This window comes from Caenorhabditis elegans, chromosome I (assembly GCF_000002985.6).
Source record: "Caenorhabditis elegans chromosome I".
NCBI lineage: Eukaryota > Metazoa > Nematoda > Chromadorea > Rhabditida > Rhabditidae > Caenorhabditis > Caenorhabditis elegans.
Genome location: NC_003279.8, coordinates 2,357,786 through 2,382,853, shown reverse-complemented (window position 1 = coordinate 2,382,853; position 25,068 = coordinate 2,357,786). Strand labels below are relative to the sequence as shown.

Sequence of the window (25,068 nt, the reverse complement as noted above, 5' to 3'; positions counted from 1 at the left end):
TTTCTTCAAATTTGGGCGGCAATTGCCGTTCGGCAAATCGCGGAAATTGCCGGTTTGCCGGAAATTTTCAATTTCGGTAATTTGCCGATTCGCCGGAATAATTCAATTCCGGCAATTTGACTATTTGCCGGAAATTTTCATTTTCGGCAAATTGCCGATTTGCCGGAGATGCTCAATTCTGGCAGTTTGCCGATTTGCCGGAAATTTAAATTCTGGTAGTTTGCCTATTTGCCGGAAATTTTCAATTTCGGCAAATTGTTGATTTGCCGGAAATTTCAATTTTCGATAATTTGCCGATTTGCCGGAAATGTTCAATTCCGGCAATTTGACTATTTGCCGGAAATTTTTAATTTCGGCAATTTCTCGATTTGCCGGAAATTTCAATTTTCGATAATTTGCCGATTTGCCGGTAATTTTTCTTTGTCGGCAACTTCTCGATTTGCCGGAAATGTTCAATTTTGGCAATTTGCCGAAAATGTTCAATTCTGGCAATTTGCCGATTATGCCGGAATTTTCAATTTCTGCAGTTTGCCGATTTGCCGGAGATGCTCAATTCTGGCAATTTGCCGGAAATTTCAATTCCGGCAAATGGCCGGTTTGTCGACTTGCCGATTTGCCGGAAATTCATTTTCTTTATTTTCGGGCTAAATTCTTCGGTTTATTTTGTTAACTTTTTCTTCTGTTATTTATAAAAAAATTTAAAAAAAATTTCCGCCAAATTGCCGGAATTGACCCTTTCTGGCAAATCGGCAAATCGCCAGAATTGAAAATTTTCTGGCAAGTCGACAAATTGCCGGAATTAAAAATTTCCGGCAAATTGTGCTTTTTCACATTTTTGATTTTTCAAAAATTAAAAAAAATTTTTTAGTTTTTTTACAGTCATATTCGGTCATTAGAGTCTATTTTCTGCCAAAAAAAAAAAAACAGAAAAATTTTTTTAAAATAAATAAATAAAATTTTTTCGACTCTCCTCCACCTATTATAACTTAATCTCATTCAGAAATGGGAGAACCTTCACCTAGTCGGCGTCGATCAATCACCTCAGGAATACCATGCCCGTCACCAACGAAACAAGTCCTACCGCCACCGCCACCAGAAGAATTGCACAATATTCTACGAAAACGGCCACGGAGCAGCGCCATTCCGACGACGAGCCAGACTCATGTGAGAGCTCCACGTAAGGAGACGGATGTTGTCGATCGGATTTGGCACGATATTGACGAGGAGCAACGAGAAAAGCTGGCTCGGCGGAAGGAAGAAGCCGCCAAGAGAAAAGAGCAACAGCCGGCTCAACACATCAGGGACTATTTGCCATTGACTGCGACAAATTTGAGGAATTTCCGGAATGAAGACTCGACGATCAGTGATTTTATACATCGGCAGGGGATGGTTGACAAGCTGCTCGGCTACAAAATGCTGCTGGGAAAAATGGAGAACTGCGGGACGCTGGGCTACGAGAAAATGAGCGAAGACGAGGTTCAGCAGCTCTCCAGGGAATGGCTCAAAAACTTTTTCCCTTCAGAGCAAGCCCACGTCGGCCCACGTACCCCACCGAGCCCCGCCGTCGATTCTGATGGTGGTAGTTATCCGAAACGGCCTCGTCGAGGCCCGAAAACTCCTCCCGGATCTCCTGGGCCTTCGATGGATCAGGCGGCCGTGAATCGACGGGAGCTCATCGAGCAACTTGCGAGAAATTTTGGAATTAGTTCGTATAAAGTGGAGGAGACACTTGGCACTGGGTTGGACAAGGCGCTTGAGGATTGCTCGAAAAAGTTGAAGAATGAGCTGATGGAGACGTTTAAGGATCAGCTGTTGAGCCAGATTGATCGGAAAACTAAAATGTATGAGAGTTGGAATATCAATGAATTAGAGAATCCTATGTGAAAAAAATGTCAAAAATCGATAATTTCCATGAAAAATCGATAATTTCTATCAAAAATCGATAATTTTTATTTCTGAAAAACTCGATTTTTGATATAAATTATCGATTTTTGATTAAAATTATCGATTTTTGATAGAAAATATCAAAAATCGATAATTTCCATGAAAAATCGATAATTTCTATCAAAAATCGATAATTTTTATTTCTGAAAAACTCGATTTTTGATATAAATTATCGATTTTTGATTAAAATTATCGATTTTTGATAGAAAATATCAAAAATCGATAATTTCCATGAAAAATCGATAAATTTCATCAAAAATCGATAATTTGAATTTTAAAAATATCGATTTTTGGTATAAAATATCGATTTTTGATTAAAATTATCGATTTTTGATAGGAATTAACAAAAATCGATAATTTCTATCTTCACCGAAAAATCAATATTTTATCGATTTTTATAAATTTTTTGCAATAAAAAAAATCTATATTTTATCGATTTTTATAAATTTTTTGCAATAAAAAAATCAATATTTTATCGATTTTTATAAATTTTTTCATTAAAAATTAATATTTTATCCTTTTTTTCAACAAAAAACTAATAATTTATAAATAGATTTTTCCAGAATAAAAATCGATTTTTAATCATTTTTTCTTTAAAAAAATCAATATTTTACCGATTTTTAATCTTTTTTTCAGAAAAATCAATATTTTATCCTCTTTTTTGTTCAACAAAAAAACTAATAATTTATAAATAGATTTTTCCAGAATAAAAATCGATTTTTAATCATTTTTTCTTTAAAAAAAATCAATATTTTTCCGATTTTTAATCTTTTTTTCAGAAAAATCAATATTTTATCCTCTTTTTTGTTCAACAAAAAAAAAATAATTTTCAGATTTTTCGAGGAAAAAAATCGATTTTTCTGAATTGTTTTTTGCGATTTTTCAACAAAAAAAAACAATGTTTTCTAGATTTTTTAAACAAAAAATATCGATTTTTAACAATTTTTTCAATTTAATGAACATTAATCAACATTGGTAACAAAATCAATATTTTATCGATTAAAAAAATTGATTTTTTATCAATTTTTTAAGAAAAAAAATAAATGTGTTATCGATTTTTTTTTCAAAAAATTAACACCACTGTCGATTTTTCTGAATTTCTTTTTTGCAATTTTTCGGGATCCCAGGGAATCGAAAAATCGAAAAATTTGTTCGATGAAACCCTCATTTAAGATATTCTTTTTAAAAAGATATTAATTTTCAGTCGGGACGATTTATCGGATCAAATGGAGCTGGTCTCGGATTGCTCACTATCACCAGATTTGATAAAAAAGGAAGAACCAGACGTTGTGTATCATATGGCAGTACCACCACCACCTATACCTCCACCAATTCAGCCACCTCCTTATTCGTAAATTTTTTCCAGAAAAATTATTTTTTATTAAAAAAAAAGTTTTTTCAGTTACTACCCAGTAGCTCCAGCTGCTGCTCCACAAGTCTACCATTATGCTCCACCACCGCCACCACCGCCCCCGCATCCCCAGCAGGGGTTATATCAGCAGAATATGATGGCCTATGTAGGTGTTTTGTGGAAGCCTGGAGGCCCGGTTTTTGGAAAAAAATTGGTTTTTTTTTCAGAAAAAATTTAAAAAAAAACAAAACATTTTGATTTTTTTCCCCGAAAAAAAAAATTCAAAAAAAAGTTTCAAAACACAAACAAAAAATTCTGAAAAAAAAAAAGACGAAAAATTTAGATTTTTCCAGTAAAAATTTAAAAAACCCCCTAAAATTTTAGATTTAAAAAAAATTAAAAAACGAAAAATTTCGATTTTTTAAAAGAATAAAATCTAAAAACGAATAATTAAAAAATTTAAAAAAAAACGATTTTTTCAGTAAAAAAAATATAAAAATGACTAAAATCAAAAAACGGAAAATTAGAATTTTTCAGAGAAAAAAAACGGATTTTTTCAGTAAAAAGATAAAAAAAGTGATACATTTTTGATTTGATAGAAAAAAATATCGAAAAACAAATTTGTTTCATTTTTTCAGAAATTGTCAAAAAACGACAAATTTTTGGTTTTTTCATTTAAAACTATTCAAAAAAAGTAACATTTTTGATTTATTTTTAAAAAAATCGAAAAACAAATTTTTCATTTTTTTTCCAGAAAAATCAAAAAACCAATTTTTAGAAAAATAGATCAAAAAACAAAGGTTTTTTTTGGTTTTTTCAAAAAAAAATTTTTTTTTTAAATCAAAAAACGAAAAATTCGAATTTTCAGAGAAAAAACGGCATTTTTCAGTAAAGAGATAAAAAAGTGATACATTTTTGATTTATCTAAAAAAAAAATCGAAAAACGAAAATTTTCGATTTTTTCAGAAAAATATTAAAAAAACGGAATTTTTTTAGTGAAAAGCTTTTTTTTTCCGAAAAATCACTTTTTTTTGAGAAAAAATACCGGAAAACGGAAAATCGAAAAACTAAAAATTTCGATTTCTCAGCAAAAAAAAACTCGATTTTTTTTGAAAGATTCCCCAAAATTTTGGTCATTTTTCTTATTTTTAGACGTTATTTGTTTTGTTATAAAGTTATTTGTTTTCTTTCAATTCTGAGAATGCGTACTGCACAACATATTTGACGCGCAACATATTAAAATATCTCGTGGCGAAAACTACAGTAATCCCTTGAATGACTACTGTAGTGTCGATTTACGGGATCTCGATTTTCGAAAATTTTAATATTCTATCGACAAATAAATTGTATTAATTCTTTTTGAAAAACGAGCCCGTAAATCGACCTACAGTAGTCATTTAATGGGTTACTGTAGTTTTCGCTACGAGATATTTTGCGCGTCAAATATGTTGTGCAATACGCATTCTCAGAATTTAATAGTCCCGTTATAAAAATTTGAATTTTTTTTCGATTTTCTTCAATTTTTCGGTTTTCCGAAGTCAAAGTGTCTCATTTTGGTTTGATCTACCTAGATCTTCAAAAAATGCGGGAGAAGAGACGCAGACTTTTCAACTGATTTCGCATGGTTAAAAACGTGCTGACGTCACATTTTCATGGGAGAAAATTCCCGCATTTTTTGTAGATCAAACAGCAATGAGACAGCCTGACGCCACGTGTGATCCTTGATCTGATCCTTGAAATCCTGGGATTCATCAATCAATTTAAGTCTACTTTCTCTTTCAGCCCCCACCTATGCAACATTTCAATGCTCCACCGCCCCCAATGGCTCCGTATCAGCACCAGGCTCCTCCATCAATCGTCCTTCCACCGGTGAACGTTCCACCTCCACCGATTGGCGTCCGAATTGATACTCCAATTCCTACTGGCAAGACATTCCGATGAGTCGGATCCCCAAATAAGAAGAATCATTATTTCAGCAGTGCTGCCGATTCCAACGATGGTTCCACCACCTCCACTGCCACCACCACAAGCTCCATTCTCTGGAGATTGCTGGCGAGCACAGCCAGCGGCTCCGGTTCCGGCCTCCGTGCCAGTCAGTTCGGCACCACCACCATCAGTGGTTGTTAATGTACAAAGTACTCTATTCTCTGCTCTCGGGCTTCATCACAAGCCTCCACCTCCTCCTCCTCCACCTCCTCCTCCGACAACTTCTTCTACTACTACATCTCACATTCCACCACCACCTCCTCCTCCGCTTCCGTTCTCTTCGGCTCCGCCACCACCGCCACCGCTTCCGATGGTCGCTGCTGGTCCGTCTCCGCCGAGCTTTGTTCCTCCTCCTCCGCCTCCGAATCCGAATCAGAATCCGTCTATCGTTTTGTCACCATCGGCGGTAACCGGAGGCGGCGGCTACCGGCATCGTGTCAATCAGTTTCCGCCGCAGCAGCAGCAGTCGTTCTCGAACTTTTGAATCCTTTCACGTGGTGTCAGAATGTCTCATTTTGGCTTGATCTACGTTGATCTACAAAAAATGCGGGAGAAGAGACGCAGAGTTCTCCACAGAGCGGCTTTTACTACGTGGCCTAGAAAAATCGAAAACTCGGCCAATGATTTATCTGGGATTTTTGACGTGGGATGTTTTTGAAACTTGACGAGAATACTCTCGAAAGGGGGTTCTATAGTTCCACCGTGGCGATTTTTGAGAAAATGTTCCGTATCGATGTTATGAAGGTGGCCGAGTTTTCTTATTTTACGGCCACGTAGTAAAAACCGCTCTGTGTCTCAACTGATTTCGCATGGTTAAGAACGTGCTGACGTCACATATTTTTGGACGGAAAATTCCCGCATTTTTTGTAGATCAAACCATGATGGGACAGCCTCCGGCACCACGTGTCCTTTCTCATTTGCCTCTCTGTGAAAAATCTGTGAATCTTGAACATATTTGAAATATCGATTTTTTTCTCTTCATTTCCTTGATTTTCTATTTGAAATTAAAGTTTGTACTTTGTATTTAAAAGAGGACTAACGATTCTAGGATTTTTTGCTTGTAAATCCTCAAAATGGGCCGGAATTTACCAATTTCAGAGCTATTTTTAGCTAAAATCTACAATTTGGTATACTTTTCTGCGTCGCAGCGTTTGGAAATTGAGTTTTATTTCAATCATCGTCTTTTATTGTGCCCCATTTTGGTTTGATCTACGAAAAATGCGGGAGAAGAGACGCAGACTTTTCAACTGATTTTGCATGGTTAAGAGTGTGCTGAAGGCCCAATCTTTCTGGGATAAAAATTCCCACATTTTTTGTAGATCAAATCGCAATGAGACTACCTGAAACCACGTGTTATTGCATGATTTAGTCGTTTATCCCATATTATAACATGATATTACAGGACCACTAAATCCTGATAATGCGTACTGCACAACATATTTGGCGCGCAAAAAATATCTCGTAGCGAAAACTAAGGACTATTGTAGCGCTCCTGTGTCGATTTACGGGCTCGATTTTTGAAGAAATATTGGTTTTTTTTTTCGAATTTTGACAGCGATGTTCAATTTTTCTTCGTTTTTTTCGTATTCTTTTGTCATTTTTGTGCTTATTTTTTTAATATTTTATCGATTAATAAATTATTTTAATTGAAAAAAATTCCAATATTGGAGACGTTTTTCAGTTAAAATAATTTATTAATGAATAAAATATTAAAAATAAGCACAAAAATTGCAAAAGAATATGAAAAAAAAAGAAGAAAAAATTGAAAATCGCTGTCAAAATTCAGAAAATTTTTTTTTTTTTGAAAATCGAGATCCCGTAAATCGACACAAGAGCGCTACAGTAGTCATTCGTTTTCGCTACGAGATATTTTTTGCGCGTCAAATATGTTGTGCAATACTTAGAATTTAGTGGTCCTGTAATATCATGTTATAATATGAGATAAACGACCAAATTCTGCGATAAAGGATGATAATTAAATAAAATTAATTGCGACCCCTAAAAATTGGTCAAATTGGAGATTTTAGCTGAAACTGGCCGTTTTTTCGAAAATTCACTGCGCTATTTTCGTGCATATTTTGAGTATTTACAGGCAAAAAATCCGAAATTGTTCATTTAAAAAAATATATAATTGCATCAAATAGGTCATCATGCTTCTTCTAAATTTTCCACTAGTCATATTTTTCTTCTCTTCCGGTTCTTCTTTTTTTTCTTTTTTTCTTTTTCACAATTATTTTCTGAATTCTCATTGCTCATTATATATTGCCTATTTTCTCAATCTCTTTTTTTTCTCTTTTTTCTTTTTTTTTTCATCTTTGATTATTATCCATTCTCTGTTTATAATTGCAATTCCTTTAAAGAATAATTTTTGATTTATTTTTGATTTTTATAATATAATATTATATATATATATATATATGCATATTTTTTATATCGACTGTCACATAAAGATGTATTATTATTGAAAAAAAAACCACACAAAGGATTATCGATTTTTTTTTCGAGAAATTTAAGTTTGGATAGCGAAAAACCAGGTAGGCGAAATATTTGTTTTTTTTTTAATATTATTTTAATATTATACATTCTCCATTTATTGATTTTCCTGAAATTCATCTAACAATTTATTGATTTTCTTATTCCAATTATTGATTTTCTTGTGTCCATATTGTTGCTGCTCTTTTTCAGAATTTATTCAGAAGTCGCTGGATGAACATATTTTAGGTGAAAAGATTGGGTCTCGCCGCGATAAAAAACCGCTTTTTAATCAATTCTCGGCTTAAAAACTGTTTGAAATCCCGGTGAGCTCATTTCTAACCAAAAGGTGGCGGTATTTCGTTTTTTTATTTTTCAATAAAATAAAATCGAAATACGAACATTTTTCGATTTTCAGTATTTTCGAAATAATTTTTTAGACAAAATTTATATTATTTCATTTAAAAAATAATTGTTTCTCGTCAACATTTATAAAATTGGTAAAATTTGTGCTGTATTATCAATTCTCTGACATTTTTTTCTTTCGATTTTTCGGAAAATGGATGAATTTTCCGATGTCACCATCGATTCTAACTGGAAAAATGCTATCGCACCCAATTTTTTACAAAACTTTTCACGAAAATCGTGAAATTTTACATTTAATAGTGCAAAATCACGCAATTTTTGACGAAATCGATATCTCTAAAAAATTCCTTCAACGATTAATCAATAAACAATGCAGTTTCAGTGCAATTTCTAGTTATTTGACACGGAAACCTGCAGAAATGTAAGTTTTTATTATTATTATTTATTCCCTTTTATGTCTGAAATTCGCACGTCTTCGATCGCCAGATGCGTGTCGTGTTTCCGGCAATTATTGAAAACCGACCGCTCTGGGGATTGGTGTACGTGGAATATGATGACACATTTGATTTAAATAATTAAAATTAAGTACTTCGAAAATAAAAATTACAGTCCTGAAAATACGGTCTCGACACGACAAATTTCTTGTTAAAATGTACTGTAATTTTCGATTTTGCGAAAATTTCATTGATTTTTAATACTACAGGAATACAAAATTCTGAAAATGCGTATTGTGCAACATATTTGACGCACGAGTTTCTGGCTCGACCCCTCGGTGTATTTTGTGCAAACACCGTTACGCGCAAATGCATAAACTATTTCAACGCGCTGCGTGAAAATTCCTCTTGCGATTTCAAATATTTTTTCCCGCCATTTTCCAAAATTTTGGAGAGGGGGGTCGAGCCAGAAACCCGTGTTGACGGGCAAATATCTCGTGGCGAAAACTTCATTAATTTTCTAAATGATTACTGTAGCGCTCGTGTCGATTTACGGTATCTCAATATTCATATATTTTTGAAATTAATTTATTTTCGAATTGTTACAGCAAAATTCAATTTTCCTCCGTTTCTTCGTATTATTTTCTCTTTTTTTGCTTATTTTTAATATTCATTTCAAAAATCGAGCCCGTAAATCGAGCCCACAAGCGCTACAGTAGTCATTCAAAAAATTACTGTAGTTTTCGCTTCGAGATATTCAATTTTGCGCGTAAAGTATGGCGAATTAGGAGCACACTTTGTTATTTTCGTCACGATGCACCATGTTTAAAATGTTCTTTATTTGGGCTAACGGGGGTACTAATCGACTCAAATTTTATGTGAAATTGATTGCAAAAACCAACATTTCAATTTGAAATTGATTTTTTTTTGAAAATTTGAAATTTGAAATGAAAATTTAAGTTATTTCCAAAATCTTAAATTGAAGATGTTCTCCACTAAAAGTGATTCTGAACATTTTAAAAGCTAAAAAATCCCAAGAAAACTTTTGGTTGAGCTTAAAACAGTTTTCGGAACATTTAAAAAAAATCCAAAATTGCTTCAAATTCTGATTATTGAAATTTTGAGAAAGTTTAAATTTTCGAATTTTTGGAAATGTTGAAAATTATGATTTTCAGAAAACCAGGTTGCCTGAAAAACAAAGAGTTTGCACGTCAAACATGGTGATACTTCATGGAAGAGTTTTTTTTTAAATTAAGAGCCCACGTGTTTTAGGTGGAAGGAAATTTTCATAAGCAATATATTGGTCGTTCAATAATTTTTTTTCCTTATTATTTCATTTATTTAAATCAATAGACAAATTACAAAAAAAAATTACAAAATAACACATGTTGTACTCGTATTCTCCCTTTCTGGAAACAGTTTGTTATACGTGACATTCCGTCGATCATAGGCTGGAGGTGGTTCGGATTTCCGGAGGAATGACTGTTTGGCTTGAAGCTCTTGCAGTTTTGACTCCAAATCGGACATTTGATTGCGGTGACCTTCGAATGTGGTGTCTTGCTCTTTAATTTTCGATTTTAGGTCCTCGATCTCGCGGAGCAATGAGTTTTGTTTGGCAGTCGCGTCCCTGTAAATTTGAAATTTCCTAGAATTCACATTTTATTCGCGCTAGAGGCGTTTTGGTCTTCAATTCATTTTTCACATACATTCACAGACTGCACTTTTTTGCAAAAAAAAAAATTTGGAAATTTAGGAGAATTTCTATGAAAATGGATTGCTAATGTTTTTTTAGTATTATGGGTACGTTTCTGGGTCAAGAAATTCGTTTTTGGCCGCGCTACAGGGGTTTTTGTCTTGATTTCCAATTTCAACAGGTATATACAGGCACAAAAAAACAAAAATGAAAATTTTGTAATTTTGGGAGAATTTCTATGAAAATGGATTGCTAATGTTTTTTTAGTATTATGGGTACGTTTCTGGGTCAAGAAATTCGTTTTTGGTTGCGCTACAGGGGTTTTTGTCTTCAATTCATTTTTTTACATACATATGACTGCACTTTTTTGCAAAAAAAAAATTTTGGAATTTTGGGAGAATTTCTATGAAAATGGATTGCTAATGTTTTTTTAGTATTATGGGTACGTTTCTGGGTCAAGAAATTCGTTTTTGGTCGCGCTACAGGGGTTTTTGTCTTGATTTCCAATTTCAACAGGATTTACAGGCACAAAAAAAAAACCAAAAACGAATTTCTTGACCCAGAAACGTACCCATAATACTAAAAAAACATTAGCAATCCATTTTCATAGAAATTCTCCCAAAATTCCAAAATTTTTTTTTTTGTTTTTTTGTCAAAAACCCCTGTAGCGCGGCCAAATGACTCCATCTGCCGAGCACACACCATGTGCCTCTCCCCTTCTCTGAACCGACTTATCCATAAAGTACGGTGGGATGCAGTGAGCTCTCAATGATCCTGATCGCCAATGTTATGTATTCGAAGGCCGAACAAGGAGAGAAGACGAGTAGTTTATTACATTACTAAACTAAGGAATAAATAAGTTAGTTCATAGAGTTCACGTTGTACGATCTTCTTAGCCACGTCGTGGGTCAATACACGTTGATACCCAACACTTAGGTTTAGGCTTATTCTTAGGCTCAAGCTGAGGAAGAAGAGAGAAAAAGAATTTCTAGAAAATTCAAGAATTCAGAAAAAAAGAGACATTCAAAAGTCTTGCAAAAACCCGTGAAATTTGGCCAAAAATTGCCCATAAAAGCAACAGATTCAGAAAAAGGTGGCAGGTGCAGGCGCAGAAATGCCTGCCTACCTACCTACCTACCCACCACTACAAAAATAGGCAGGCATTCCTTATTTCAATAAATAATACTTACATAATTTTCAGCTTCTCACAAGAATCATCAAACCGAACTCGTCGTTTCGACGCGTCAATTGGTATAATTTCAGCCTTCTCGAACTCCTCTCGGAGCCAAGTATGAGTCGTCTCGTCGTTGATCGCTGGCGCCGACCCACTTCTGCACCTTTCTGCGAGAGCGGAAGGAAGTCTGAAATAGAGAGAGAGTGCAATCGATTATATTTTTACTTCTTTTCTGAACCTTTTCCCTTCGAGCATATCCACTGCCACATGCACTTTTCGGCCGGAAACTGCCAGACCGGAGAGCCGAATCCCTTTGTCGCCTCTTTCATCTTGAAGCCTGAAAGGGATCAAACATTATTACTGAGAACAGGTTGTGTACTTCTCGTGGAGGAGTCTAGGTTTTTGTGGCAATGTTTTTAAGGCGCTTTTTCGATTTATTCGAAAATCGAAATTTAAAAAAAAAAAACTGATTTTTCGATCTTTTTTTCAATTTTTACAACATTTTGAAAAGGGCAATTTACCGAAAAATCGAAATTTTTTTTTCTTCAAGGCTTATGTTTAGGCTTATGCTCAGGCTCAGGCTTAGGCTTAGGCTTAGGTTTAGGCTAGGGCTTTGGTTTATGCTAGGGCTTAGGCTTAGGCTTAGGCTTAGGCTTAGGCTTAGGCTTAGGCTTGTGCTTAGGCTTGTTGTTAGGCTTAGGATTAGGCTAACACTGGGCGGAGGGAGACAGTGAGAAAATAGATCTCAGAAAATTCAAGAATTCAGACAAAAAAAACCAAAAATGAGACATACAGAGACTGGCAAAAACCATGTAAAATTGCCCGAAAAGTGCCAAAAAAGCAACAGATCCTGTTTTAGTAATAACCAAGAAAGGGGCGTGGTTTGATAATTGTAGACTTCACCCATTTTTGACTCAGACATCAAAAAGCCGTTTTTTTCCAGGAAACACAGAAAGTTTGCGTTTGAAAAAACCCTGAAAAAAAACAGTATAATTTTTGAAATTTTTAAACCACGCCCATTTATTGGACAATGTTTTTCAGTAATAAAAAAAAAATTAAAAATCAACAATTTTGAAAACCTTTTTTTCAAATTATGGTGATACTTGTATTGAGTCTGTGTCCCCCTTCAAAGTTGAAAAAAAACTAACATTTAAAAAACTTCAAATTTTAGACCACACCCATTTAATGGATGTAATGCAAAAATTTTCTTTTTTCTTGTTCTGAAAACCCACAATCTCTATATTTTTCAAAAAATCTTCAAACCTGAGAATCAACGACGGTAAAGTGACCACATTTTTGTCGAAAATCTCAGTAGTGGTGCCCCGCTTCATCTTTTTTTCAGTGACGGTTTCTTCAAGATCATCAATACACACATCTTCGTCTGTCAGATCCTTTCGTCCCCAAAAGTAGAGTTCCTGCTCCGTTGTGCTCACCAGAGTGAACCCATCACCGCAGAGTACGTGCTGAAAATGGAAAAATCGATCAAAATTGAAAATTTGAAAAAAAAAACCAAAATTAAATAATAGAAGTTTAAAAAATCAATTTATTTTGATTTTTAATTTATTGATTTTCATCAATTTCATCGCTAAAAAATCGATAATTTAAAAAATCAATAATTTGAAAAATCGATAAAAATCGAAAATTCAAAAATTGATAAATGCAACGAAAATCGATTTGAAAAAATTAATAAAAATCGACAATTGCAATAAAAAGTCGATAATTTGATAAATCAATAAAACATCGATAGTTTAAAAAATCGATAACTACAAAAAAATCGATTACCGTGCAGGCGTGATGAAGCAGCGATTTGACCGGTTTCACACATCGAACCGCCATTTTTTGGCTATTCCCGAGGCCGAGTTCAGTGTTGTCATTACGGCCGAAAATCATCACTTGACCGGATTCCAGTATAACTGAAAATTTGTGAAGGTCTCGTCGCGAAAATTAACAAAACCGGTTACCTCCCGAATGATAACTTCCAACCGAGAAATCGACGACTCGCTCCGGGAATCCTTGAAGAATCGTCGGCTTGTTGACATAATCGTTTGGTGTCTAGAAAATCGACAATTGATTAGAAAACCTGCCAAAGATCAGTGACGTCATTCTGGGGTTCTAGGCCATTAGTGACGTCGCCCCCCTGGCCGCGGAAGTTTCTAGGCCACCTCGGTTACCTTTTTCTCTTTTGTAAAGAACCCGACCCTCTGTGTAAGATTCAGCTTATTATGCTTATTTGAGCCCATTGCTATCAAACTTCCATCATCCGATAATAGCATCGTCGCATCTTTCCCAGCCTTCCCGTACACGATTTTCTTGTTGCTCGGCATCGGAATCTGAAATGGCCCATAGAGAGCAGTAGCTTCATTTAAAAAAAAAACCTTAGTCGGAGCAAAAAAGTGCTCCAACGTTGGCAGCCCGAGTTGTCCGTATTGATTACTTCCCCATCCTAGACATTCACCACTTTCCAATACGGCCACCACATGGTCATGACCGCAATATATGTCTTTGATATTTTCTCTGGAAATTTGGTAAATTGGCAACGTTGGAGCATAAATTAAATTAGAAAAATAAGCGTAAGCCTAAGATTGAGCCTAAGCCTAAGCTTAAGCCTAAGCCTTAGCCTAAGCGTAAGCTTAAGCCTAAGCCTAAGCCTAAGCTTAAGCCTAAAGCTAAGGCTAAGGCTAAGACTAAGCCTAAGCTTAAGCCAAAGGCTAAAGCTAAAGCTAAGCCTAAGCCTAAGCCTAACCTCTTAAAAAGTTACAAGAAGGTTTTTCCTTGCGCTTGGAGCGCAAAAGAAAAGAAAAAAAGCTATTTAGACTTGGGATGCCCAACTGGAATAAAATATTGGAAATCCTTATGACACACTTAAGCCTAAGGGCCCGAAAAAAAAACTAGGATGCCCAACTGGAATAAAATATTGGAAATCCTTATGACACACTTAAGCCTAAGGGCCCGAAAAAAAAACTAGGATGCCCAACGGGAATAAAATATTGGAAATCCTTATGACACACTTAAGCCTAAGGGCCCGGAAAAAAAACTAGGATGACCAACGGGAATAAAATATTGGAAATCCTTATGACACACTTAAGCCTAAGGGCCCGAAAAAAAACCTAGGATGCCCAACTGGAATAAAATATTGGAAATCCTTATGACACACCGGCGGTATGGCGCGGCTTAAGCCTAAATAGCCACTTTTATCAAAATACATTTGAGCTCGCTTTGCGTTTTACAATAACTTCTCAGACTCAAAAGTAATCTGTGTATATTTTTCAGTAATCTAAATGAAGACTATAGATTACTAAGAAACTTGGAGATTTCATAATATTTGGGGGGATGCGAGCATCCATTGGGGATATTTTTTCTTAGTAAAGTTATAGAATGCCATTATTCAAAGTCCTATCTCATGGAAAGAAAAGTTCTAATTCTGTACCAACAGCTCGCCTTGCGTTTTACAATAACTTCTCAGGCAACTCAAAAGTAATCTGTGGATATTTTTCAGTAATCTAAATGAAGATTATTTCTAAGAAACTTGGAAATTTTGTAATATTTGAAGGGATGCGAGCAATCTCTACATATTTGAGATCAACCTTTGGAGATTTTTTTTTAGTAAAGTTATAGAATGCCAATATACAAACTCCTATCTCATGGGAAGAAAAGTTCAAATTCTGTACCTGCGTATATTTTTTTATAACTCCGTTCTTTCCACAAGAAAGACCTTCTTCCCATGAGACAGGAATTCAAATATCGGCAGCATTCATAGGTACAGAATTTGAACCTTTCTTTACATGAGATAGGAATTTTATATCGATCAAGTTAACCCTCAAGTAAAGTGGGACCTTTGATGAATATAATCACTCTGATGATATCTAATTCCGATGATTAATCCATTTTTCTTTCTCTCACACTTATGAACTAAAAATGATTACTAAATTAAGGCGTGATATTCTAAGGTGTGATAACATATGATATTTATTTTTAAATTTAAATAAAGTTTTTTTTTTAATTTTTGCTAAAAAACGAATAGTTTACAACCGCCTCGCTCAAATGTATTTTGATAAAAGTGGCTATTTAGGCTTAAGCCGCGCCATACCGCCGGTGTGTCATAAGGATTTCCAATATTTTATTCCAGTTGGGCATCCCAAGTCTAAATAGCTCTTTTTCTTTTCTTTTGCGCTCCAAGCGCAAGGAAAAACCTTCTTGTAACTTTTTAAGAGGGTTTCATATATTTTATTAAAATCGGGGCGAAGCCCTGATTTTAAATCCATATTGTTTTTTTCTGTCTTCCACTATCCCTGCAAATAGGAAAGAGAATGTGTTCTTTCTGATGAAGTAAAAATCATCATAAAATCTTGAAAACTGAGAGCAGGAGGTAATATTTGAATATATTGGGTTGTAAATGTGTGTCTCTCTGTGGGTGGGGTGGCGATGTGTTGGCAGCCCTTCAACGAACTGTATCTCCCGCCTGTATCTCCCTTCAAAGTGAGAATTGGGTTACAAAAATATGGGGGAATATGCAAAAAAGTGTAAGGATTTCAAAAATATTAATTTTGAAACACCAGACCAAACCACTTTTTCTGGGCAAGAGGCAAAAAATTAATTTTTTGAAAAAATTTCAAACTGGCACAAAATTTTTTCAAAAATAAAATTTCACAAATTGTTAATAGATTTCATTTTTTATAAATATTGTTCATTGAACACAAAAAAGAAAACAAAGATTCATCAAAAAATGAGTGAAAAATCGCAAAAATTCGAAAAAAACAGTGCTGAAAAACTCGATTTTTTGGCGGTGCTGAAAAAAATTTTCACTAAAATTTTTTTGAAACTTAGTTTTTCGGATTTAGCGTCAAATTTTGAATCTATATAAAAAAACAAAATTGAAATTGATCTCAGATTGAGTGAATAATAAACGCTCAAAGTTGAAAAGTGAACAACGCAAAAACGGCAGTAACTTGCTTCAAGGTCGATTATCTCAGTGCGTTTTCACTCAATTTTCGAAATTTTTTTGCTCTATCGCTTTAGAAATATTTGTAATTTCATTTTTTTTCCTCAAAATCAAAATATCTCAAACGACCGTCATCCTACGAGAAGGGAAAAAAAAAGTTTTTGGAAAAAAAATCAAAAATTTTTTTTCTGCCTCGATTTTCAAAATGAAAAAATCACTTTTTCGGAATAATTTTTACTTTAAAATGTACCTACGATCTTTTTATACAACAATTTCATTTTGGAACCAAAGATTTCTCAAAGACAACAGCGCACGAAGCGGTGGTTTGCGAAAAAACACGATAAAAACACACCGAATTGCGAATTTGACTTTGGAGCTCTCTAAAAGAGCTCATAGCTGATGGATCTGGATGATTTGTATGTTTTTCGACGCATCTCGTCGAGTACTATAAACTGCTAAAAAATCTCGTAAAAATCGCAAAAACTCGAATTTTCCTGCAAAAAAAAGAGGCAAAAAATGAGAAAAAAAACGTGATTTTTGGAGGATACTCGAAAATACTCTTCATATCTCGGCTCAAAGAGCTCCAATCTTTCTGAAATAAAGCATACAGAGGTGGGGCAAGCTTCTTGAAGAGACAGCAAAAAACCGCATCAAAATCCATCCACCCACCGTCAAGTTACACGCGCGTTTTCAAAGTGAACAAAAAACAGGGCATAAAAAAATTTAGACGCCCGCACCCGGACTCGAACTTTTGTCGGATTTTGAAGCTTAATATCTCGGCTCCTGTAGATCGAAATTGGCTCAAAATTCACAAGAAAACTTATTTCACTGCCGTCCTCCTGTCATTAAATTTTCGTGAGCTTAGGGAGAAAACTGACAAAACGCCAAACTTTCAAATTTTAAAAAATAGTTGAGGGTCATTTTGAAAACACCTTAAGCTCCATAACTCGGCGAGTTTTGATGGAATCATTTTGAAATTTTACACGGAAGCTTCTTAGTGGCCTATACGTCTCTGTGTTAAATTTCGCTTTGATCGGCCAACGGGAACCCTTTGAAAAATGAAAAAAAAACGCTGTAATCCTAACCCTAAATAGCTAACGCTCCCCCACTGACGCCAAGCCTAAGCCTAAGCCTAAGCCTAAGCATAAGCCTACGCCTCAGCCTAATTTTCTTTCGAGAAGACTGCGCGCTCTGTTTTCACACTTCAAAAATCGATAATACTGACCAAAATCAATTTTTTCAAAAATCAATAATTCGTGTAGTGGAAGCCAAATAAATACCTCAAAAGTTGCTCGAGGAGCATCGGCTTCGCTGAATCTTTTGCATCTTTCCCCAAACCGAGGTTCTTTGCAGTACCAAATGTCAATAAGGTCCCCCGATCACAGCAGATTACACTGAAAAATCAATAAAGTCCTAGAAAAATCAATAATGTTCTAGAAAAATCAATATTGTTCTAGAAAAATCAATAATGTCGTAGAAAAATCAATAATGACCTAGACAAATCAATAATGACCTAGAAAAATCAATATTGTTCTAGAAAAATCAATAATGGCCAAAAAAAATTAATAATGTCGTAGAAAAATCAATAATGACCTAGACAAATCAATAATGTCCTAGAAAAATTAATAATTTTTTAGAAAAATCAATAGTGTTATAGGAAAATCAATAATGTCCTAAAAATCAATAATGTCCTAGAAAAATCAATAATGTTCTAGAAAAATCAATAATGACCTAGACAAATCAATAATGTCCTAGAAAAATTAATAATTTTTTAGAAAAATCAATAATTTAAAAAACAAAAATTTTACCTAAAATAATTCCCAACCCCAACTGATTGTATATCTCTGCCCTTCAAACTCTCCACCAACCGCCCGTTTTCCCTGAAAATATGTCGATTGTCAATAGAGCGCACTTGCAGTATCGCCCGGGCTTACATTTTCGAAAACTTCCCGAATCCCAGTTGTCCACAAGAGTTATCACCAAATCCGAAAAGTTCATTATCATTTGTGAGCACCATTGTATGAGTTTTGCTCAGAGCGACCTGAAGAACATTTTGAAAATTTTGTCAAATGTGATGTACACGGAAAGGTACCTGCTTAATCGATATCCGGCTGGGAAGGTCTGGAATTGAGGACAGGGTGATTGTCGGGACATGCAAATCGTAGAGAGTTGTGAACGAAACCGAAGATCTCATTGATCCGGAGGTGTGTCGGTGACGGTTTTCCGAAGGTCGCAGCATCTGAAAAATATTGATTTTTTGAAAATTATCGATTTTTTAAGAACGTTATTGATTTTTGGAAAATGTATCGATTTTTCAGAAATGTCTTCAATTTTTTACTGAAAATTATCGATTTTTCAGAAGGGTTATTGATTTTTCGGAAAAATATTGACTTTTAAGGAATGTTATTCATTTTTCTGAAAATTACCTATTTTTTTGAAATTTTATTGATTTTCGTAATATTATCGATTTTTTCGAGAACGATATTGATTTTTCGAGATTTTATCGTTTTTCCGGAACGTTATTGATTTTTCGGAAAAATATAAATTTATCAGGAACGTTATTGATTTTTCAGATTCGATTTTTTCTTTAAAAAATTATCGATTTTTCGGAAACGTATTAATTTTTAGGAGCGTTAAAGATTTTTCGAAATTTTATCAATTTCAGAAATGTTACCGATTTTCGGAAAATTTTCGATTTTTTTGAAATGTTATTGATTTTTCCGAAAATTATCGATTTTTCAGAAATGTTATTGATTTTTCGGAAAAGAATCAATTTTTCGAGATTTTTTTCCAACATTTTTAATTTTTCACAAGGAAACTATCGATTTTTGGAAATTTTTTTCGCTATTATTGTATTGATTTTCTCTACATTTACCTTTAGCGCCTGCGGAGCGGAGGGCCTCTTTTGCGGATCCAACTGTAGCAATTCCCGTATCACCATTTTCATTTCAGCCGAGTAAGGTCCTTTTACTGGTGTGTAGGCACACTGAAACCAGTTTTTTTAGGTTGATGCTCACTTTTCTAGAATCATCGATTTTCGGGGAAATTATCGATTTTTAGGCCTGTCATCGACGTTTCAGAAAATATTATTGCTTTTTAAAACGACCAACTATTTTTGAGTTGCGCTACCGCCGACGGCGACGCAGAATGGGTTGCGGAGCGCCGCCGGCGGAGCATGTTGCTTTTGCAGTCTGATTAAATGTGGTAATATTTTAGTTACATCTATGACCAGGTGGCCGTCAATGAATTGCGCCGTCGCTGGCGGCGGCGCATGGCGGCTCGCACTGCCGCCATCGCAGGCATGTGAACATTGTGCCGGCGGATTTAAAATCCTATGATTATCGATTAAAAAGTATCAATTTTCTGAAACTAATAATTATTGATTTTTCAAGAAGTTATTGGTTTACAGTTCCATTATCGATTTTTAGAAATATTATCGATTTTAAATCTTTCAAACGATGAAAGTTTTCGATAACGAAAATCGGTCATTTTTAGAGACACTTACCGTCATAATACTATTGACCAACGCGGGAAGATTGTCACCTTCAAACGCTTTCTTCAAACAACACATTTCATAAAGAATACATCCAAGAGCCCACATATCACTTTTCTCATTATAAGAGACACCTGAACACATCTCTGGACTTATGTAATACGGTGTTCCGACAACTGTTTTTGCTCCTTGAGCCAATGTTTCAGTGCCCATTATTTTGGAGATTCCAAAGTCGCCGATTTTTACAAATGAGTCTCGAGTTAGGAAGACGTTGGCAGTTTTTAGGTCTCTGTAAATTATTTCTTGTTTAATATTTTTTAAAAAAATTTATCGATGCACCATGTTACTTGAAATTGGTAAAAAAAATTGCGCGTAAAATATGGCACGCTTGCGTCGGTGAACCTCACAAACCTAATGCACCATAGCTTACGCGCAAAAATCGGAATTTTCAGGTTCCAGTTTTTATGAAATTTTTTTATTTAATAACGATGAAATTTGGTGTTTCAGCTATTATACATTTTGTAAAACAAAATGTACGATATCGATTTTTGCGCGTAAAATATGATGCATTGATGTCTCGGTGAACCTCACTAGTCATATTTCACGAGCAAGTTTTGAATTTTAAATGTTACCCAGGAAGTTTAAAATTTAAATATTTTCTAAAAAAAAATTTCCAAAAAAAAATTTTTACTCTTGAAACTTCAAACTTTTTTTGTCAAAAACTTGTTTTTTGCCCGAACTGATAGAATACAGTCCCAAAATACCAAAAATAACCGTTAAAAAATTTCAAAAAATGTTCTAAATTTCTAATGATTTTTTTAATTCTGAAAAAAAAGAGCTGAATTATTTTTGAATTCCCGCGAAAATGGGTGACGTAATTTTCAACATTTTTGTGTTTTCCTGTTGAAATTAGCATTGAATTATCGATTTAAGGCCAATTTGAACGTTTTATTTTTTGAAAAATGCCTGAAAAATGGACAACTTATGTTTCAAATTAAAAATTAAAAAAAAACCCAATTATAAACAGCCGGAAAACGCAAAAATGTCAAAAATTTTCGAAATAATTCGGCCCTGTTTACTTTTTTTCGCATAGTTTAAAAAAATCATAAAATATTTAGAAAAATTTTATAAATTTTTTTACAGTTATATTTAATATACAGGGACTGTATTCTATCATTTACAATTAGGGCAAAAAACCAAATGCACACTTACCTGTGCAAAACACTATTCTCATGCAAGTAGGCCACCGCCGAGCACATTTGAATCATCATATCGCCAATTTGCTCTTCATCCAACAAATTCTGTGTTCTTGATAACATTTGAGCAAGTGTTCCACCATCAGCATATTCCATTTCAATCATTAAAACACCTTCTTCTTCAAATGAATCATAGTATGCAATTATATTGGGGTGCTCGATACGTGATAACAGTGAAACCTTCAAATTTTTTTATAATTAAAAAGCCAAAAAATTATTTTTGTATTGAGATGTTCCTTCAATAAGTTATTGATTTTTGAGGTCTATTATCGATTTTCTGGTTCATTTTTGACTTCACGAAAATATTGATTTTGTAAAAATTTTATCGAGTTTTGTAATATTTACTTTTTGAAGAATTATTGATTTTACAAAAATTACATTATTACGGGAACACAAAATTCTGAGAATGCGTCTTGCACAACATATTTGACGCGCAAAATATCTCGTAGCGAAAATTACAATAATTCTTTGAATGACTACTGTAGCGCTTGTGTCGATTTACGGGATTTCGATTTCGGAAATGAAAAAAAAATCGTTTCTTCGTATTATTTTCTTATGTTTTGCCTAATTTTATTCGATCGATATTTCGAAAATCAATTTCGAAAATCGAGCCCGTAAATCGACACAAGCGTTACACGTGGTGTCAGGCTGTCTCATTACAATTTGATCTACAAAAAATGCGGGAATATTTTTCCAGAAAAGTTGTGACTTCAGCACGCTCTTAACCATGCGAAATCAGATGAGATGTCTGCGTCTCAACTCCCGCATTTTTCGAAGATCAAAACGAAATGGGACTTTTTGACTACTTACTGTAGTCATTTAAAGAATTACTGTAGTTTTCGGTACGAGATATTTTGCTCGTCAAATATGTTGTGTAATACGCATTCTCAGATTTTTGTGTTATCTTAATAACTTTTGTCTAAAATATTCAGTTTCGTCAAAGATAAAAAATTATCGATTTTTGTAAAATTACAAAATTTGCGGTAGACAATCGTTTTTTATTAAACTTTTTTGATTTTCTTGAATTTTTTTTCTCGACCAGTCGTTTAAAAGTAATTCATTGCGAAATGTTAATTAAAATTCTGTGGCCAAAATACGAAAAAAAAACAAAAAAAAACAGGTGAAAAATTGATTTAGTAGTTTGGTCACCTCAAAATATTCCAGGTGGACGCAAAAAACTGGTGACCGAGTTTTCTCAATTCCTCGGCCACATAGTAACCACGGGGAGTCAGAATGTCTTATTAAGATTTGATCTTCAAAAAATCGCGAGAGAAGAGACGCAGACTTCTCATCTTATTTCGCCTGGTTAAGAGCGTGCTGACGTCACAATTTTTATGGAAAAATATTCCCGCATTTTTTGTAGATCAAAATGAAATGAGACAGCCTGACACCACGTGAGTAACCTACCTCATTCAGCGCTAATCTCCTCTGTGAACTATCCAAATCGTACATATTGATTTCTTTTATAATCACCAACGAACTGTCTTCTCTTCGGCGGTAGAGCACGGCGGACCCGAAGGCACCTGGAAATCTTGGATGGCCTAGAAAAATCCTAGGCCACTGCGCTCACCTTTTCCAACAGTCCGAATACGTTCATATCGATTTTGTGCCGATGTGGCTCTCGGATTCGGGTTTGTTATCATTATCTCATTATTGATATAAATCTCGACGATTCTTCTGAAAAAAAAATCGATGATTTTTGGAATGTGTGACGTCATTTATTTGCCACCGAAAAGAGCCCGTGTTGAAAAATGAAGAAAAAAAATAGAATGTGATTTTTGTTGTCACCCACTACTGAAAACCAAAAGATAATCACTGGTTACGATTTTGTCAGGTGAAGGCATTCATTTGGAAAATGTGCTCATTAGAGAGAAAAAGCTCAGAGAGAAAAAGAGCAAGAAGAAATGAAAATGAAGATGAAGAAGAAGCTGTATATTTTTGGTTGCTAAGAAGCAAATGGGAACTCGCCACGGGGGATTTATTGCTAAATTTATAAGGGGGCATAAATCACAATTTCAACGTGGCCTAGGAGTTTATTTTCTAGGCCACAGAGTGAAAAAAAACTCTTCCACGTTGACAACAGCTACCGTATTTTCCAAGTGGCCGAGGTTTTAATTTTTTAGGCCACATCCATAAAAAACTCTTCCACTCTTTGAGAATCACATTTGGTGGCCGAGAAAAACAATTGATGGCCTAGTTTTCCACAAACTTTCAGAAAATACCTTGGCCCATTTTTTTTGTCACTAATTGAAAGTGGACCTGTGCTCGATCCCCCTAATTTTTACGTGGCCTAGGAGTTAATTTTCTAGGCCACAGGAAAAACGTTTTGCTTTTCTTAGACCCTGCTGTTTGTGATGAACATGATCCCTTAGGATTTTCTAGGCCACAGAATGAAAAAAACTCTTCCACGAGCTCACAGCTTTGTTGCTGGGCTGCTCGTGGCCGAGGTTTTGATTTTTTTTTAGGCTATAGATATAAAAAACTCTTCCACTCTTTGAAAATCGCAATTTGTGGCCGAGAAAAGCATTGGTGGCCTAGTTTTCTTTTTTTTAATCACTTATTAAAAATGGGCCTGTGCTCGATCCCCCTAATTTCCAAGTGGTCTAGAAGTTGATTTTCTAGGCCATGCTTCCAAATTCTAGACCGTTTTTTTGTTGCATATTTTATGTTAAAAAACCGAGAAAAATAATTGGTGGCTTAGTTTCTTTTCAGGAAAAAAGCCCGCGGCCATGAGAAATCTCAACTTTCGACATGGCCTAGGATTTGGTTTTTTAGGCCACGAAAGCTCCTTACTAACCTGTTATGGGGAGCCAGCTCGGACGACAAAAATCTGCTTACCAAACGCACGGAAATCTGAAACAAAATCAATTTTTCTCACTTTTTCCAAAAACTCTTCGATGCACCATGTCTTCGAACCAAAATTTTAAGAGATTGCGCTCAGTTTTAGGCTTAGACTTAGGCTTAGGTTCAGGCTTAAGCTAGGCTTAAGCGAAAAAAAAATTGACAAATTTGTCGTTCAAGGCGCCATATTTTACGCGCAAAAATCCCCGTGTACCGTAACCAACCTTTTTCTTGCTAACACTCTGCACTGCCAAACAAATTTGCGACGCGTTTTCGATGGGCGTGGTCAGCAAAAAATCGATAAACGCCCCCTCGATCAATACTTCTGAAATGAGCCATCGAAAAAATTGGGAGACGAATGAGCCGGCGTTTTCAAGGGATTCTTTCGTTACTTCCATATCCTCTAATATTCGAAGTTTCGTGTCGCGGGTTTGGATATGGAGGCCGAGGTTCCGAATTCGGCCAGCAGTGTATTGTTTTAGCATGTCTGGAAATTGGAATATTCATGGAAAATGTTGTGGATTTTTCGAAAAAAATTATTTTCAATTTAAAAAAAATTGAAGTGAAAAATAATAACTATAGGAATTACTATAGGAAAAAAAAATCAAAGATAAATGGAAAAAATGTTTAAAAAATTCGAAAAGTTTTTTACGAAAAATTATTTCCTACAAATAATTTCAAATAATATTTTAATGAAAGAACCATTAGAGAAAACCCTATTAAAATTTAAAAAAAAAATGAAAAATTGTCCGAGAGAAGTACGTCATTCTCGAAAATTTGATAAATTTTAATTTACTCTTGAAATAATAATATTATTAAAAAATACAGGAAAAATTTCTCAATATTTTTGTGAATTGGAAAAAATTCGAAAAAAAAAAATTTTAAGAAAAAAAAAAAAAATTGAGCAAACCTTTCAACTCGGTCATTTTCACACCAACACTGTATCTAATAATATTTGCATCGGAAGCTCGAATCGTATCCAAATTTACAGATTCTGCATGGCAAAGAATCACCGTGCTCATCATCATAATCACACACGCGCTGGGCTCGCCGAGCCAAGTTACCCTGCCACGAGACGTTGCCCTGGGCAACCAACTTGATTTGATTTGGTTGCGGTGA

General features: G+C 34.6%; 2 protein-coding genes and 4 non-coding genes across 9 annotated transcripts; 3 read left to right on the top strand and 3 right to left on the bottom strand.

The window, feature by feature from the left end:
- Nucleotides 1-1,002: 1,002 nt before the first annotated feature.
- On the top strand, nucleotides 1,003-5,765 carry sydn-1 (Synaptic defective enhancer 1; the record flags this gene model as incomplete). The annotated part of the gene is made up of 5 exons (NM_001381388.1): nucleotides 1,003-1,841; nucleotides 3,149-3,295; nucleotides 3,347-3,461; nucleotides 5,078-5,219; nucleotides 5,272-5,765. 5 exons carry the CDS (start codon nucleotides 1,003-1,005, stop codon nucleotides 5,763-5,765), a joined length of 1,737 nt encoding a protein of 578 aa, NP_001367776.1.
- Nucleotides 5,766-9,868: 4,103 nt separating this feature from the next.
- Nucleotides 9,869-24,971, bottom strand: nekl-1 (non-specific serine/threonine protein kinase; the record flags this gene model as incomplete). Of its 4 annotated transcripts, NR_131355.1 has the most annotated exons (21): nucleotides 9,925-10,180; nucleotides 11,437-11,607; nucleotides 11,659-11,757; nucleotides 12,214-12,394; nucleotides 12,684-12,883; nucleotides 13,203-13,333; nucleotides 13,382-13,472; nucleotides 13,592-13,750; nucleotides 13,796-13,934; nucleotides 17,640-17,753; nucleotides 18,168-18,239; nucleotides 18,294-18,400; nucleotides 18,452-18,598; nucleotides 19,235-19,345; nucleotides 19,865-20,141; nucleotides 21,065-21,288; nucleotides 22,516-22,631; nucleotides 22,679-22,785; nucleotides 23,906-23,961; nucleotides 24,174-24,436; nucleotides 24,860-24,971. NR_131355.1 is itself a non-coding variant. In NM_001306391.3 (20 exons), 20 exons carry the CDS (start codon nucleotides 24,969-24,971, stop codon nucleotides 9,925-9,927), a joined length of 2,952 nt encoding a protein of 983 aa, NP_001293320.1. The 4 variants fall into 4 exon arrangements, 2 of the variants coding, with proteins under 2 accessions (NP_001293320.1, NP_001293321.1); NM_001306391.3 differs by lacking the exon at nucleotides 12,214-12,394 and having other exon boundaries at nucleotides 9,869-10,180; NR_131356.1 differs by lacking the exon at nucleotides 24,860-24,971 and having other exon boundaries at nucleotides 24,174-24,437.
- Nucleotides 11,996-12,049, top strand: Y39G10AR.27. The gene has a single exon (NR_049976.1). It is a non-coding gene; the product is annotated as an Unclassified non-coding RNA Y39G10AR.27 (non-coding RNA).
- Nucleotides 13,993-14,071, bottom strand: Y39G10AR.29. Its single transcript, NR_049974.1, has one exon. It is a non-coding gene; the product is annotated as an Unclassified non-coding RNA Y39G10AR.29 (non-coding RNA).
- Nucleotides 13,993-14,071, top strand: Y39G10AR.28. The gene has a single exon (NR_049975.1). It is a non-coding gene; the product is annotated as an Unclassified non-coding RNA Y39G10AR.28 (non-coding RNA).
- Y39G10AR.31 lies at nucleotides 14,110-14,167 on the bottom strand. The gene has a single exon (NR_049973.1). It is a non-coding gene; the product is annotated as an Unclassified non-coding RNA Y39G10AR.31 (non-coding RNA).
- Nucleotides 24,972-25,068: the final 97 nt, after the last annotated feature.